Source organism: Orycteropus afer, unplaced genomic scaffold (assembly GCF_000298275.1).
Source record: "Orycteropus afer afer isolate SDZICR_OR568_19922 unplaced genomic scaffold, OryAfe1.0 scaffold00303, whole genome shotgun sequence".
Classification (NCBI taxonomy): domain Eukaryota; kingdom Metazoa; phylum Chordata; class Mammalia; order Tubulidentata; family Orycteropodidae; genus Orycteropus; species Orycteropus afer.
Window position 1 is genome coordinate 2,559,569 of NW_006921890.1, and position 17,083 is coordinate 2,576,651.

Below are 17,083 nucleotides of genomic sequence, written 5' to 3' on the forward strand. Positions count from 1 at the left end.
AGTGGTACACCACCTAAGGCACTTGACTTAGGCACTATGCTACCAGAGCTCCCATATATATATATATATACACACACACACACACAAATATACATATATATATATTTATATAAAGGAGCTCTAGTGGTACACCGCCTAAGGCACTTGACTGCTAACCGAAAGGTTGCTGGTTTGAACCCACAGCCTCTCCGTGGAAGGAAGAGGGGACAATCTGCTTCCATAAGGATTTACTGCTTTGGAAACCCAGTAGGGTCACTGTGAGTCAGAATCAACTTGATGGCACTGGATTTAGGTTTTAGCTCACTGCCGTCTGGTCGATCTGACTCATAGCGACCCCTCCTTGGGTTTCCGAGGCGGTATCTTTACAGAAGTAGATTGCCCAGTCTTCCTTCTGAGGAGTGGCTGGTGGCAGGTACGAATATCTCACCACAGAAGAACGATGAGGCAGTCTGCTCCTGTTAAGATTACAGCCTTAGAAACCTGTGGGGCAGTTCCACTTTGTTCTACACGGTTTCTGTGTATCGGAATCAACTCACCAACAATGGGCTTTTTTGGTTTGGGTATATGTATATTTTTTTCTCCTTATATATTTTATCTTCAAAGAAGTAATAGCTGTCCTATGTAAGATGCATCGTTGGTCCTTTGAACCATGAGCACTCACCCCAAACCCCACTGCCTTCAAGTGTGACCTCTGCTCTTGAAGACAGCCCACCACATCTTGTTTCAGGATCAGACAGATCCTCTGGTTTTGAGTCGCTGTTGGATCAGCAGGAGCTCTTCCGTGGCCTGTCCCCACAGCTGCAGCTCAGGAGCCTGCTCCTGGAACATGTCTGTGTTCAAAACCAAAGGTGGATGGTTTGAAGTGCAGGCGCCACTTACTGAAACCGTAGCATTGTGCACTTTAACCCGGTCGGGCTCATTATCGGCTTGTGTGACTAGGGCACACTTGTTCCCTGCTGATGCAGAGGAGTTCTGTAGTGGGATGAGGTGACTGGGGAAAGCAAGCCCTCTAAGCAGGTACTTCCCCCACAGGGTCAAGGCCAAAGCGGGTTCAGCCTAATAATCAGAGACGGGCCCAGCTCCAGGCAGGCCTTCCACCCAGCAGCTCTGGAGCTCCCAGGGGCATCCGCAGGGTACCTGCCAAACCTCAACCCCCTTAAAAAGTAACAGTGGGTTTTTGTTTGTTTAAATTTGGAACTTAGCCCTTGCCTTTGAGGGTAATGGACACTCTACCTAACGGGGAGTGAAGGAGGCAGGCTGCCTGCTGGCCCTGCTGTCATCGCACGCCCCGTGCCTTTTGGATTTGGCAGGATGCTGGGGTGGGAAGGGTTCAAATCCTGGGACGCGGGGAGAGCTCTTCTCCCTGCAGCCCTGCCCTGCGGTGCAGTGTGGCACAGCCGAGGGACGAGGAATCAACTCGGCTGCCCTGGCACTTTCCCAAGAAACGCTGAGGAAGCTTAGTGTTCTCTACCCTTTAAGAAAAGGAGGGAGAGGACTGAGGGAGGAAAGGATTATCACCCAGAAGAAACAAAGTAGCTGCTGCTGACCATCGGAAATTAACGCGGTGCTCACTGCCCAGCGCCCGAGGCCCCGCACAGGCAGGGATGCTCGGTGCGGTGAGTACCACTCCACTGGGTCCCCGCTGTTCTCTGAACTGGGGGCAGTTCTGTGTCGTGAATGGACACTGGTCCACCCAGAGGCTGCTCCTCTGAAGGGAGATTTGAACCCAGAACCTTCTGACTCCAAAGACCAGACCGTCAACTGCTCTACTCCACTGTCCCTGCTGCATTTCTGAATCTTCCCTGAACTCCACAGAGACAGCAGCAAGTGACAGGGACATGCCAGCCACTGTGCATGTCCGGCCTCCTTCCTCAGTCCCTCACCGTCAGGAAATGCAGCCTAGGTTCCTGTTCTCTGACCAGGTCGCTGTCTGTGTGACCACCGCAGAGACCCTCGATGGCCCGGGGAGATCACTGTGTGTGCCCAGGATTCAGTCCCTGACATGAAGGCTGAGTAAAAGTGTGAGTCATGCCTGTCTTTACGGTATCTTTGTCCACAGAGGAGAAGGTCGAGGCAGAGGGAGGAGAGGGGAAGCTGGAGTCGGGCGAGGGCATTTCCCGGGGTGTGAGGAGTGCTTTGCTTAGAGCAGCTTTCTGGAAATACGTCCATGGGTAAAATGAAGAGTCTTGGTCTCGAACGGGCACCTTCGCTGCCCGCTCCGAGTATGTGTGACACATCGTCTCCGAGTCAGCCGTGGGCACCTGCACACTTGGGCCTGGGGTTTCTGCCTTCTCTCACTGACTAGCTGGGTGGGCGAAGTTCCAGCACCTACAGCAACAATTAGTCACACACTCGTAGGTGAGATGTTACGTGGAGAGAAGGTGGGACCCTTGTGTTAGTTTCCACATGCGGTAACATGAGTCAGAATTGACTCACCAGCAACTGGTTTATTACTACTAGGTTCTTAGGGCTGCCGCAGCAGAGTTCCAGGTGTGTGGCTCAAAACAGAAATGCCCTCTGTCACCGTTGGAGGCCAGCAGTCCAAGCGCAGGTGTTGGCAGGCCTCCTCTTTGAAGGCTGTGGGAGGAGATCCTGGCCTTGCTCAGCTTCTGGCCCCCAAGGCGGGCCTTGGGTTGCGGCAGGGAACCCCAGTCGCTACCTCTGCCTTCACATGGCTGGCTGCCCTCTGTCTGTCTGCATCTGTCTCTTCTAAGATCAGTGTCACACTGGATTAGCACCCACCCAACGCGAGTGTCACCACCGGCAAGCGCAACTAATCACATCTGCGAAGATGCGGCTTCCAAATCGTCACAGTCACAGCTACTGAGGAGCTCTGCTGGTGCGGCTGTTAAAACACTCAGCTGCCGGCCCAAAGCTCAGCCGTTGCCACCCACCAGCTGGTCCAGGGCACAAAGAGGTGGCGGTCTTCTTCCGTAAAGGTTGACAGCCGTGGCAAGCCCATTGGGCAGTTCTGCTCTGTCCAGTAGGGTCGCTGTGAGTCAGAATCGACTCAGTGACAGTGGGTTTAGTTTGAGGTTTGGGAGTTAGCACTTGAACATACCTATTAGGGTATGTTAGCAGTTCAACACATAGCAACCCCCAAACAAGTGCACACAGACCACGCACTCCCGGCTCATCCGTCGACAGATTCAGAGGAGCAGGCAGGTGGTAAGGTTTTGTCGTGCGATCAGAGTACCAGTGGATCAGTGGGTCTGAAGCTACGAGAGAGCCAGGACTGGACGCCTCAGGGGCCCAACATGTTGTTTTGCTGTCACTGTCTCTTCAGGGAAAGATTTGAAGACTCTGGTTCTAGGTTTTTTTTTTATTTATTTTTAATTTTCTCATTGAAAATAAGGAATTACTGCACCCCTCTGAACAGAAGGTCCAAGGTTTCTCCTACAGAGTGCCTCTGCTCACACCCTTCTTAAAAAGCTTTATAAATTCCCTGGACCAGATTTGGAAGGAACTGGGGTCTAGATGATTTTCTCGGGGTTTGGAATTTGGTTTTAATGTGGAATGTGTCTAATTACCTCCAGTTACATTGATTTGACAGTTGCCTGTTCCTTTGGGGTAGGGGACACAAGTGTCCTCAGGTGCCAGTCGCCCCTGCCCTCTGGGGACCATGTCTGGTTATCTTCCAGGCGGCTTAGCCCCTGCCTGAGAGGGTCACAGCGCCATCTTGTGGTGTGTTCTCAGGTCCAGGCATTCGGTTGCAGAAGGGAAACCCCCTTGACTGTCAGACTTTGAAGAAGGGAGTGTGGAAACGCCAGGTGCCGTGTAGTGAGATGTCTCCATCTGGTAGCCAGCCACGCTAATTGTTATTTTGGTGTCCAGAAAATTAACAACCCAAATAAGTTAAGACCAGCCGGGAGGATATTTCGAGGCTTGTCCATGGCAAGAAAGGATTTATTTTGCATCTTACTTCCTAGATTTTTTTTAAATCCTCCCAGGTGGGAAGATGATCATCTGTAACCGCCATGAAGACACGAAGCCACAGGCTCAGGGCCAGGTCAGCAGAGGGCAGCGTTCACCTCCAGGTTGCTGCCACCAGCTGCCAGTTGCCACGCACTGACCCTGACCCACAGTGACCGCATGGGTGTCAGAGTTTGCAGTGGTCAGTTTTCCGGAAGGAGACCACCAGGCCTTTTTCCCTGGGCACCTCTGGGTGGTCTTAAACCAGCAGCCTGTCTGTTAGTAGCTGAGCACTTACCATGTGTGCCACCCAAGGCCTCCCTGGTCCTTCACAGTCAGCAGGAGGCCAGTTACCCCCCTGGGTGGAGGTGCGTTTGAGTGTTCCGGTGGGTGGGACTGGATCCAGGAAAATCATCAGGGCCTTGTCTTCCCATGTTGACCTTCCACAGGGTCCCTGAAGGGCTATGGAGGCGGCCTGTGGGGAGGAGGGCTTGTTGCAGTGATGCACAGGTTAGGTTGGGGGCAGTGTTGCATCAGCCATAGGAGGGGGCCCTTCTGCTTTAGAAAGTGAAAGGAGGCGCTCCCATGGCCCATGGTGCCGGACTCATTGGCCTCACTGAGTCACTGGAGCCTGTTTGTGGAAATCCTTCCTGAAGGGAGGGGGTGTTGTGTGAAGACCCCTCCACGGGCTGTGCCTTCCTGTCTTCCGGGTGATATGATGGCCTTGGTCACCGGGGCCTGTGTCCCAGCCAGTGTCCCGTGCTGTGACAGAAGCTGTGGGTGGAGGAGGAACTGGTGGTCTGAGCATAGAGGTCTCCAGACCCGCTGAGTCTTTGTCCCTCAGAGCATAGGCAGCCTCCGCTGAAGCTCACGGAAGCCGGCCCATGGCTTCAACAGTCGCCTCTTGTGCCCACGCCCCTTCCAGCGTCTTCTTGTCTTCAGTGGGCTGGGAAACTAAACAACCAGGCTGTTCAAATCATGTCACAAACAGATCACATGGACTGAGAGGCTATGGGGTTTCTTTTCCAGTTGAGTCCGTTGGTTTTGTGCTGTCTGTCTAGTGAGATCTGAAGCCCTTTTCACTGCCTTCAGGATTCCAAAATGGACCGTCTGTCGTCAGAGCCACCGCTGCTCCTGTTCCTTCGCCACCTTTCTCCTGTCCTTCAGCTGGACTCGTCGACTGCCTTTTGACTTGATGAGTAGTTTGAAGACTTCCCTGGGCTTGGTTTCTGAAGCTCAGGAGCTGAGATGGTGGGAGAGTCACTCAACAGAGCCATGACCTATGAGCTGGGGTGCCTGGCTCCCTGTGTGGCCCCAGATGCAGGTTCAGTCTCTCTGGGTCGCCAGTTCTTCATCCACAAGCTGGGGGTGGTACCTGTGTACGAGGACTCAGGAGATGAGGGGGTGTGTGCCAGTGCGCTATGTGTGCCACTGACGCTCGCCAAGAGACGCTCCATTATCAAGTCCATTATCACCAAGAGAAGCTCCATTATCAAGGGTCAGCAAAAAAGGGGTGTGAGTATGTGGGCAGATTAATACATGGTGCTGTCTGATGGACCAGGGGCTCACAGCTCGCTTCTACAGTCCTTACTTTAGAAATGTGCCTCTCTGAATAAAAATACACCTCGATATAAAGAAAACAAAAATCCTCACAACTACACCTATAAACAGCATCATGGTAGATGGAGAAAAGATTGAAGTTGTCAGGGACTTCATATTACTTGGTTCTACAGTCAACACCAATGGAAGTGGCAGTCAAGACATCAAAAGATGAATTGCACTAGAAAATCTATTTCAAGAGATCTCTTTCAAGTGCTGAAGAGCAAAGATGTCTCCTTGAGGACTAAGGTGCGCCTAACCCAAGCCATGGTATTGTCATTCGCCTCATATGCATGTGAAAGCTGGACAGTGAATAAGGAAGACTGAAGAAGAGTTGATGCTTTTGAGCTGTGGTATTGGGAAAGAATGCTGAGAGTACCACGGACTGCTAAATAACTAACAGATCTGTCCTGGAGGAAGTGCAGCTGGAATGCTCCTTGGAAGCAAGAATGGCCAGACTTCGCCTCACCTACTTTGGTCATGTTATCAGAAGGGACCATTCTCTGGAGAAGGATGTCATGCTTGGTAAAGTGGAGGGTCAGCGTAAAAGGGGAAGGCCCTCAATGAAATGGATTGCACAGTGGCTGCAACGATGGGCTCAGGTATGGCAGGGATCGTGGGGCTGGCACAGGACCAGGCCTAAGGACCTTTGTTGTATATAAGGTCGCTATGAGTTGGAGACGACTGGAAGGCACCTAACAACAGCAGACAAAAATAAAACTCTGCTTCTCTGAATCACAGATAGACAACAGGACCTGGAAATAAAGGCTGCAAGTGACTGATCTCGTCCCTGGAAGGAGGAGCGGGGCTTGTAGCCGGGATGGGGTGGTCTGTACGGTCCCTGGTCAGGATTTGCCTTCAGCCACTTGTTTTCTGTGTGACCTTTGGGTAGGAAACTCTACCTCTCTGATCTACCACTGCCACGTCTGTCAACTGCAGGCCATCGTGTGGACAGTCAGAAAGATCCTGTGCAAAGCATTTGCCACAGCGCCTGGCCCATTGTGTGAGATCAGGAAACAGTAGCTCTCACCATCCTGGCTCAGTCCCATCCTCGGAGAATAAAGAGTAAACAACACCTTAGCCTGTCTTTGTCAACACCTCTCACTGATACTTTGCGAGTGCATTTAGATCAAGAGGAGCAAGCGTTTGCAGGAGACAGCTTGAGTGGGATGCCTTGAAGCCGGAACAGAACCCCTGGTGTGGCTGTGACCGAGAGCTCTGATGTTGCCCCCCGGCTGCCATTGTGACTGCGGGATCGGGGCCATGATTGGAGTCTCTACTGACCGGGGTGTGTGTGTGTGGCCGTCCCTAAGTGTCCTACGTGGTAACTTGTTATCGCTGTGTGCCATCCAGTCGAGTCCAGCTCACTTTCACAGAAGCAGATTTTCCAGGTCTTTTCTCCTGAGCTGAGTGAATCCGAATCACCGATCTCTCACTTGGCAGCGAAGCGCTTACCCACTGCTCCACTCAGCCCACTCTCATTCCTACCAGCAGGCTTGGGAAGGAGCAGGCTGACCGGTCAAATGGGCAGTAGACTGACTTCTTCTTGGGGGACCAAGAGCCCTGTGTCTTTCTGAGGCTGGTCCAGAAGCTCCTGGTCCCCAGGGTTCAAGAGAGGAAGAGAAGGGACCACGCAGAGCTCCCGAGGGCGGCCAGGGCTGTGCAGGCAGCAGATGCCGCTGACCACGGAGCCCGGCAGCGGCCTTCCTGGGTGAAGATCTTCAGCAGGTCAGTTCTTGTCGGGAGCCCAGCGGCACCTCCCCCAGGCCGTGCCTGCCCTCAGTGCACCGGGGTGAGCGTTGTCAGTGAGCCTCAGCAGGAGTGGGGTCGTCCTGCCGGGGCTGGGCTACTCAGCTACAGCAGGCGTCATGCACCGTCCTGGGAAAAACGCTCAAGTCCTGGAATGTGCTTGGGGAGAGGCCTAAGATAGCCAGCGATGTGCAGAAGAGGGCTGCCCCAGGGCCATGGGACCTTCTTCAGATAGGCCACAGCTGTCTCTGGGAGAAGCTAGGCGGGAGGCCAGCCAGCTCCAGGGAACACAGAGAGCCAGAACAGTGCAGGCAGGGACCACATCCCAGCTCCTCCCCAGGCCAGTCCTGCATGCCCTGTCCAGGCCCAGGCTGGGAGCTGCACCGCAGTCTTCACCTTCTTCTCCAGCCCAGCACAGTGTGATGTCCCTGGCCCTCAAGCTGCCCAGCACAGTATGGTGTCACTTGACCTCGGCTGGCGCACCCTGTGGTCTAGGGCCTGCACCGACACTCCAGAGCATGAAAACAATACAAAAGAAAAACAGAGTGCAAAGCATCACTTTAATAATTCATAATGATTAATAATTCATAATAAATTGATAATGAGATGCATTGACACAGTGTCTGCAATGATGGGCTCAGGCGGTGATCATGAGGCTGGCGGAGGACCAGCTAGCATTTCCTTCTGTCGTACGTAGGGTCACCGTGAGTCCCAGGCAACTCGAGGGCACCTGACAACATGGGTTGGAAGGTAGTGCCTTGGGCACACTGAACTAGATACTGTAGACTAACAGCCACCACAGCAACAGCTGCCACAGACTTCAGGGATGCTGTGAAGATGTGAACGCCAGTGTCTCAGTGGCAGGCGTTTTCATTCTTGATATCTGCGTCCCACGGGGTCATTTCACACGCTGTGTGCTTTTGGCTTTGATCTGCCCGTCTGCACCTGCTGGGAGGTGCCATATGCATCACCCCTCTGCGTCAGGAGGTGTAAGCAGTGGCTAATCGGGGAATCTCACAGAGGGCATGGGAGCCTCTCCAGACTCTGATGTCATCCTAACACATGAGTACTGGGAACGACCATGTGCCAAACACCTGTCGTACCCCAGCTCAGTCCCAGGTGTGGCAGCACGGCAGGTTTCTGCAGATGGATGGGAAGTGCTCCTGGAGCCTTTGTTGCTTTGCTATCAGGGTGACTCCCACTCATGGCGACCTTAGGTGCAGCCTGGTCCCACACCAGCTCCGTGACCCCTGGTAGGTTTGAGCCCATTGTGGGGCTGTCATCTCAGGCCATGTCATGGGGACGTCTTCTCATTTTCCTTGACCCTCCGCTGCACTGGACAGGATGTCCTTTCCCAGCTGTTGTCACATGTGTGGCTTTCCTTGGTGGATTTTCAGAAGTTGGTCACCAGGCCTTTCTGCCTGGTCTGTCTTAGTCTGGAAGCTCCACTGAAACCTGTCCACCATGGGGGACCCTGCTGGCATTGGAAATTCTGAAGGCGCGGCACCCAACGTCACAGCAACACACAGGCCACCACAGCACGACAGACCCACACCATTATCCTGGCTAATTCTGCCTCGTGTGTGGCTCCTTTACATTTAAGTAAGTGTGGTTTTTACCACACTGGGAAGGCCTGGGGTAGAGGAGAGGCAGGAATGATCTGTTCACGCTGTGTTTCCTGACAGAGAGTGATGTTGCATCTTCAAAACAACATCTGTCAGAACAGTTTTCATCAGATTAAATGAATCCTCAAAACAGCATCACAGCTTACACAGAATCCTGGAAATGGAGGTTATGTGTTGCCTGCAGTCCCACTGGAATTTAAAATAATGCATTTTGCAAACTCACCTTTGCAAGCAGCTTCCTTACTAGGTTTCCTGTCTGTGGATTTTTGTTTAAGCTATCCTGTCTCCGAAGAGTTTAGAAGGTGTTTTTCTCTTGTGAACGTCATAGGCAATTGTTTATCAATATTAATAGCTATTAATTCAAAAATGGTTGTATTAGTATATTGACAGAGAACTTTCAGAAATGCAGGCTGGATTCAGAAGAGGGCATGGAATGGGGGATAGCATTGCTGATGCCAGATGGATCTTGGCTGAAAGCAAAGAATGCCAGAAAGATGTTTCCTTGTGTTGATTGTGTGGATCATAACAAATTATGCATAACATTGAGAAAAATGGGAATTCCAGAATACTTAATTGTGCTCATGAGGAACCTGTACATAGATGAAGAGGATATCATTCAAACAGAGCAAGGGGATACTGCATGATTTAAAATCAGGAATGGAGTTGTATCCTTTCACCATACTTATTCAATCTGTATGCTGAGCAAATAATCCAAGAAGCTGGACTATATGAAGAAGAACATGGCATCAGGATTGGAGGAAGGCTCGTTAACAACCTGAGATACACAGACAACACAACCTTGCCTGCTGAAAGTGAGGATGACTTAAAGCACTTACTGATGAAGATTGAAGACAACAGTCTGGAGTATGGATTACACCTCAACGTAAAGAAAACAAATATCCTCACAACTGGACCTATAAGCAGCATCATGATAAATGGAGAAAAGATTGACGTTGTCAAAGACTTCATATTACTTGCTTCCACAATCAACACCCATGGAAGCAGCAGTTGAGAAATCAGACGATGTATTGCACTGGGCAAATCTGTTGTAAAGAATCTCTTTAAAGTATGCTGAAGAGCAAAGATGTCTCATTGAAGACTAAGGTGCACCTAACCCAAGCCATGGTATTTTCAGTTGCCTCATATGGATGTGAAAGCTGGGCAATGAATAAGGAAGACTGAAGAAGAGTTGATGCTTCTGAGTTGTGGTGTTGGTGAGGAATGCTGAGAGTACCATGGACTGCCGGAAGAACTAGTAAATCTATCCTGGAAAAACTGCAGCTGGAATGCTTCTTCGAAGCAAGAATGGCCTGACTTCGTCTCACCTACTTTGGTCATGTTGTCAGAAGAGACCATTCCCTGGAGAAGGATGTCATGGTTGGTAAAGTGGAGGCTCAGCAAAAAAGGGGAAGGCCCTCAACGAGATGGATTGGCACAGTGGCTGCATGATGGGCTCAAGTATAACAGGGATTATGAGGTTGGCATAGAACTGGGCAGTGTTTCGTTCTGTTGTACTTAGGGGCTCTGAGTTGGAGCTGATTGGACACACCTAAAAATAACATTAATTGCTATTAATTGTAGATGGACAAAGGCGTTGAGCCTGAGGGGCCTTGGGCCATGCTTGGTTGAAAACCTTCAGTGGGCATCAATGTTGTCCCTGGGAGAGTTTTGCAAAACTAGATGTGGCTTTTGGTATTGTGTTAGGACACCAGCCTTTTGCCATCTTTTCACAGGCAGCTGCCAGATCTTTGTAAAGTAGACATGCCCTCCTCAGTCTTAGAGGAGAGAACACAGCTCTCTGTGGGGCCTCTTGGGTAGTAAAGACCCTGAATGAAAGACCAGCACCAGCTGATGTATACCACTGGGCGCCCAGGGAGCTGCTCCTCACCACTCCGTGCCACCAGGGAGCTGGTTCTTGGAACGTTTGATGAGCTTGCTGGGCTTTTAAAGCCCACTTAGAAGGTGTGGAGAGCTGGGGAGCCTGCTCAGACCCGGTCTGTAGAAAGAACCTTTGCCTGGAGCTAACCAGAGCTAAGAAGGGCTTCTGCGGTGCCCCTGTTCCTGCCGGGTGTCCTCCCCAGGGCAGATAAGGGTGCACATACAGCCTGTGTTGTTTAACAGGGTGGTTTACTACAGAGAGACGCTCCCACCCTCCACCCCACCCCACCTGCATGGCACCTCCCCCTCACCCCACCCTTCACCCCAGCCCTGGTGAGCGTGCTGGGTTGCAGGCCAGTGCCAAGCTGATGGTGGCCTTGAGAACAGCAGTACAGAGGAAGGTGGCTGTGTGCTGCCAGCTCTGTGTCCCTTTCAGATATACTTATGCAGGGCACTAATCCAGCCCGTAAGGGGCCCTGGTGGGACACTGGTGGAGCGCTCATCTGCTAACTGAAAGGTTGGCAGTTTGAGCCTATCAGCCTCTCTGTGGAGGAAAGGTGGGGCAGTGTGAGTCCGTAGAGGTGACAGCCTAGGAAACCCTGTGGGGAAGTTCTCTGCCCAGTAGGGTCACTGGAAGTCGGAATCCACTCAATGACCACAGCCACAAATGATCCCAGCTGCAGGCCTCAGGCGTCCTGTGCAGCACCCGGAGCCATGAGTTCCCAGCGGCCAAGCCAGGCTGGCCTGGCCGGAGGGGCGTTGGGAGGGCTTTCCGGAAGAGGGGCTTCACCTGGAGCCGGACTCGCCCATCTCTGCCTGGCTGAGAATCCTGCCACTCAGTCACAGATGTAAAGAGAACTCCATGCCAGTCCAGCGCACAAAATGAGAGCTTCCTGGAACTGAGGTCACCAAGGGCTGAGTTTATGCTGCCTGTGGGGTCCGGGTCTCACTAAGTAACCAGAACCCCTCAGGGAATGGTGTGTGTGTTTGCTAAACCTTTGGATGTAAACAAATCTGTGCACTTTCTGAATGTTGGGACCTTTGCATGCAGCAAAGTGAAGGCCAGTGTGGTTCCTTACAAAGACCTTCTGCTTCCGGGGAGCTGAGAGGGCAGGCTGTGAGCCCAGGGTACAGGCCAAACTCAGAGTGTAAACCAGACTTAGGGTATAGGCCAGACTCAGGGTGTAGGTCAGACTCAGGGTACAGACCAGACGTAGGCAAAGCTGGGGCACAACCCAGGGCCTCCTTCTGGCCCACCTACCCACGTGATTGAGGCGTCTCCTGTGGCCAGCATCCCCACCAGACTGTGGGCTTCTGTCCTTCCCCCTACCCCGTGCCATGGAGGGATGCCCCTCCTGCCTCACGAGCCACCCAGGGGACCCTACATCTCCTGCGGTTCCCGGGCCTTCTCCCTCTGGTCACTCCCACGGCACATCTCCGGGTCCTGCGTCTAACAGCACCCCACAGGCAGGCACTGGGAAGCGTACCGGTGTGGCACTGTGCTCCCCTACTCTAAGTTCAGGAGGCAGATTACAAACAGTGTGACTATTTATGGAAGAAAACAGACATTTAACAAAAAGGAGGTGTTTACATCTGTCCATAGGAGACACACTGCAAGACTATCCAGAGTGTTAACAACGGTCATCCCCGGATGGTAGGATTTTAAGTGGTCTTACCTGTTTTGTGTGCACTGTCTGCTTCTCAGCAGTGAGCATAGATTCCGTGGGCACTGCACTCTGTCCCTGAGGTACTGTGGACAGTAGAGGCGAGCTCAGCATGCACTGAGGTGTGACGAAGTGACAGTCATGTCCCACGGAGCCAGGAGAGTGCATTTGGCTCTAGGGGCCCGCTGTTAGAAATTTCACAGAAGCGTGGATTCCTGGATGATTCCAGAAGGGAGGGCGGGAGGCCCTAGATTGACCACAGAGGCTGGAGTAGCCAGGTTCATCCCTGGGCAGAACCTGTTCCCATCATCTCATCAGACCAATCACACTGGGCTTACCTGTGCTCACAATTTGAGAATTAACCATAAAAGCAACAGAAAGAAAGTGTCTTCAGGCAAATCGCCTACAGTTTGCCACCATCCTTGCTCCCTGTGTGGCCCTTCGCCTGAGCCAGCCTCAGGAGGCGAGGACACCACAAGACACCAGTGGCCAGCCCATGCTGCCTCCGTAACCTGGAGGAGGGCCCCCACTTCTCCTCTTCCCCTCAGAGCTGTCAGAGTGGCCATTGTTTGCTGGACCGGTCTGGTCTGTGTCCCCCCCGCGACTGTACTGTTAACTCATCTTTTCCCCTCTTGTTTTCCAGCCCACCGAAGCCAACCGTGTTCATCTCCGGCGTGATTGCCCGGGTAAGAGCTTGTTTTCTCCCTCTGAGAGCATCTCAAGTGGATGCAAGACCTTTGCGGTTCATTTTATCCAATTAGAGTGCCAGCGTGTGACCTCCCAGTTCCGTCTGTTTTTGTTAATGCCACCTAGAGCCACAGAGTGACACCATCCATCTGAAGGGCCGGGAACTTTCTTGATTGTTTTGTTCCCATGGTGCATGCCTCTGTAAGGGAGGGATTGATGAAGTAAGAAACGCATGGAGCACACAGCCTGAGTGGCGTCTAAAGCACCATGGGGCCACCCGCTTCTCTCCTTCCTCAGCGTTCCGCTTCTCCTTGGACTAACTCGGGTCAGCAAACACCGGCCCCTGGGCCCAGTGCTTTTGGATGACCCATGACTTAAGAATGTGTGGACATTTTTAAGTAGCTGAAAAACCCAAAATAAGAACATGTCATGACATGGGAATATTATATGAAATTCAGATTTAATTGTGCACAAATAAAGTTTTTTTGAAACACAGCCATGCCCCTTTGTTTACACATTGTCTATATGTAGGAGCTCTCGTGGTGTAGTGCCTAAGGCACTTGCCTGCTAACCAGAAGGCTGGCGGTTCAAACCCACCAGCCACTCCTCGGAAGAAAGGTTGGGCAACCTACTTCCGTAGTGATACTGCCTCAGAAACCCAACGAGGGGTCACTATGAGTTGGATCTGACTTGATGGCAGTGAGTAGTGTCAGCATTCCATGGCATGGGGTGTGGGTATGCTTTGGGGCTGCAAAAGCAGAGTTGAATCCTTGCAAAAGACAGTATGACCCCAAACCCCTAAAACTTTTACTATCCAGACATTTGTGGAAAACGTTTGCTGACCCCTGGGCTAAGCTCTTGGGTTTTTGTCATGCTTTCATCTTCGAGGAGCCATTTATGGTGAGACTCAGTGTTTGGTTGCACTGTGAACCCCACTCAGGCTCTGTACTCTCTCTGTCCTTGTACACAGTCAGAAGAAACTGTGGGGTCCAGCTCACAGGGGGTGTAGCTGTGGTCCCAGCCATCCAGAGACCCTGGAAAGATGGTGTGAGGCCATTCAATACCTACACCACCCCAGCCCTGGCCCCAGCTCCGGTCTCGGTTCCATGTCCCACCCAGAATTCTTGGCACAAGAAACCAGTTCCTCCCTGGAAACAGCTGGATACCTTCTCCTGAGGCTCAGCTGAGTGGGATCCAGGGCTGTCTCTCTGCTCTCAGCCCTGCCTTGGGGGCTTCCTTCTTGTCCCTACCCCATGGTGGCAGATCTGACTTTTAAGAATTGAGATCTGGTCACTGTTGCTCCTCAGTCCAATGACCACAAAAGTCACTGAAGGAGAAGGCCACCAACATGTGGTTGAGTCCTGAGTGAGGTATCAGCGTTCCATGGCACGGGGTGTGGGTGGCCGATTCTCACCTTCTCTGTGGTGTGTGGCCCTTAGTCCCTCTTCACCTCCCGGGCTCTGATGGCTGTAGGACACCCGCCACTCCAGAGAGACTTCGGCCTGCCACCTGGTTATCATCCCCCACCCACTCATGACACCCACTGCCCTGCAGGAAGGCTCCTCCATGCACTAGTCCGGTGGGTTAAGGCCCTCGTGTTTGTGTCTCCTGACAGGGCGACAAGGATTTCCCCCCGGCGGCCGCGCAGGTGGCCCACCAGAAGCCACACGCATCCATGGACAAGCACCCCTCTCCGAGGACCCAGCACATCCAGCAGCCTCGCAAGTGAGCAGGCGGGGAGCCCGGCCCACGGCGGCAGGCGGGCACCCTACCTTCCCTGTTCACCCCACACCATGAACTGGCACATCCTCCCCAGACTGCATTTGTGCTGGGAAATCCCAGACCATGCAGTTCTCTCCTTCCTTATCCTTAAATTTCCATATTGAATCCTAGAAACGGAGCAGACCCCACTGTGCGTAGAGGCCTGGGTGGGTGTTCAAGGGTCGTCATCCCCCACCTCTCCCTCCACTGTTCAGGCAAAAAAAAAAAAAAAATCCCATTGCTATTGAGTTGATTCCACTCATGGTGCCCCCGTGGGTGGGTTCCCCATGGCTGGTATTTTTTAGGAGTCAAGCACCAGGCCTTCCTTCCTACCACATGGTTGGCAGTCGTGCTTGTTAACCGTTTCTACCACCCAGGGGTCTGAGCCAGCCCCAAACCCTAAATACACGCAGCCATCCAGGTAGTGCAGGTCGCTGTTGGCGTTTGCAGTTCTGAAGAACGTAGACAAATGGGTGGGTTCAGATCTCCTTTTTGATAAAAATCCTGTTGCTGTTGCATCAGCTTTGACTTACACTGACCCCACGTGTGTCAGAGTAGACCTGGGCTCCAGACGGTTTCCAGTGGCCGCTTTCTCAGTAGATCGCCAGATCTTACTTCCGAGTACCTCTGGGTGGGTGGACTCGCACCTCCAGCCTTGGGGTCTGCAGTCGAGCACCTTAACCGTTGGTACCACCCGGGCCTTCATTGTCTCCCCATGCAGCTAGAGATACCGCATTCCAGGTGAGCTACAGAACGGTCCCTCAGGCTGTGCCCACAGTTCCCATTGCCCTGGTTGCCCAATTCCCTGTGGCCCTGCTCACGGAGGTGGGTCTGACCATCCTGTGCCGTCTGCCCGCGTCTCCTGCCCACAGACACGCGAGCCAACTGCCTGGATGGTGGCTGGAGAGTGTCCTGCTGGAAACGGTGCCTTGTTGGGAGGCTAAGCTCTTCTGGGTAGACTGGCTGGTCACTGTGGCAGTTCCTCTGCTGCCGGTCAGCATGGTCTGTGAGCCCCGCTACCCTGCCCCCTTTCCCAGACCTCTGTGCACTGGCTTGGCCAGCTGGTCCAAGTGGAGGTACCTGGGCAGAGCCACCTCTCCCACCCTCTGAGAAGCCCAGCACCGTGCCCACCTGAAAGGCAGGGCTGGGCTTCTCATCTGACTTCCTAGAAGCCACTGGGTAGCCCACAAGCATGGGTTGGGGGGCATCATCTGTATTTCCTGATCATGAAATGTTGGTATGAGCTGGCAGTGGCTTCCAGTGACCCAGACTTGAGGGACAGCGCCCCAGCATGCTCGGGTCTGTGTTCTAAAGCCAGAATGTCGCAGACAGCGCCAGGTTAGGCCCGTGTGGTCCCTTGCACGTCCACTACAGAAACTGAGAACCATCCTCACCCTCTGTCATCTCGCAACCAAGGAGGGCCGCCTTATTTCCAAGGTGCATGTTCTGTGTACTTTTACTGGCATGTGGCCCTGGGCACTTGATCACTGCAGTGAAATGTTTTCTTAAATGAGTTTATTGATTGTTAATTTCAAGAAGAATGACTGTAATAAATTCCCTGCATTTCTCTTCCTGCTTCGTTTTTCCTTTTATTTCTGGGGTTTCTGTCCTGTTTTGATAGGGTTGCCAGACAGTTTCACTAGAAAAGATTAGCGTGCCTCCACAGCCCGTATCTCACAAATCATTTCCCGGACACAAAGCAGCTTGAGTCTGCCACACACTTCCACCTGGGAGGAGCTAACGCAGTGGTTAGGACGTCCAACGGGCCCAGCGGTGAGTGGTCCTTTAGGATCGGACGTAATCATCGTGTGAGCAGGAAGCACGGGGTGGCAGGGAGTGGCTTCTGATGGGAAGGTCTCCTGTACCCTCAGCTAAATGAGATCTGGGGTCCAGTCACAGCACGTGATGGGGGGTCTCGCAGCACATGACGGGGTACAGGGGGTTGTCCAGACACAGGACACGGTGGGAGGCCGGACGCTTGCCTTGTGTCTGCAGCACTGCGCAGTCCTGGCACGGCCTGGCGGTCACGGCTCCTGAGCGCTCTCTGTTCACCTACATCCTGTCTCGAGATGACGCACTTCCTCAGGAGCGAGAGTCTTCCGTGTTTTTCCATCACCAGGCTCAGAGTCGGGCCTCAGTAAATAAATGGAGTGGGACAGAGAAGTCAAACACAAGAGGGGAACAGAGCTGCCCCCCAGACTCTACGCC

The 17,083-nt window shown here is 52.8% G+C and overlaps 1 protein-coding gene across 1 annotated transcript in view; it reads left to right on the forward strand.

Annotated features, from left to right (window-relative positions):
- The window catches only part of LOC103206172 (death associated protein), an 85,471-nt gene extending 70,628 nt beyond the window's left edge, over positions 1-14,843 (forward strand). Inside the window, exons 3-4 of the mRNA XM_007951613.1 lie at positions 13,071-13,113; positions 14,730-14,843. Coding sequence (XP_007949804.1) covers positions 13,071-13,113; positions 14,730-14,843 — 157 coding nt within the window. The remainder of the gene's footprint in view (positions 1-13,070; positions 13,114-14,729) is intronic.
- Positions 14,844-17,083: the final 2,240 nt, after the last annotated feature.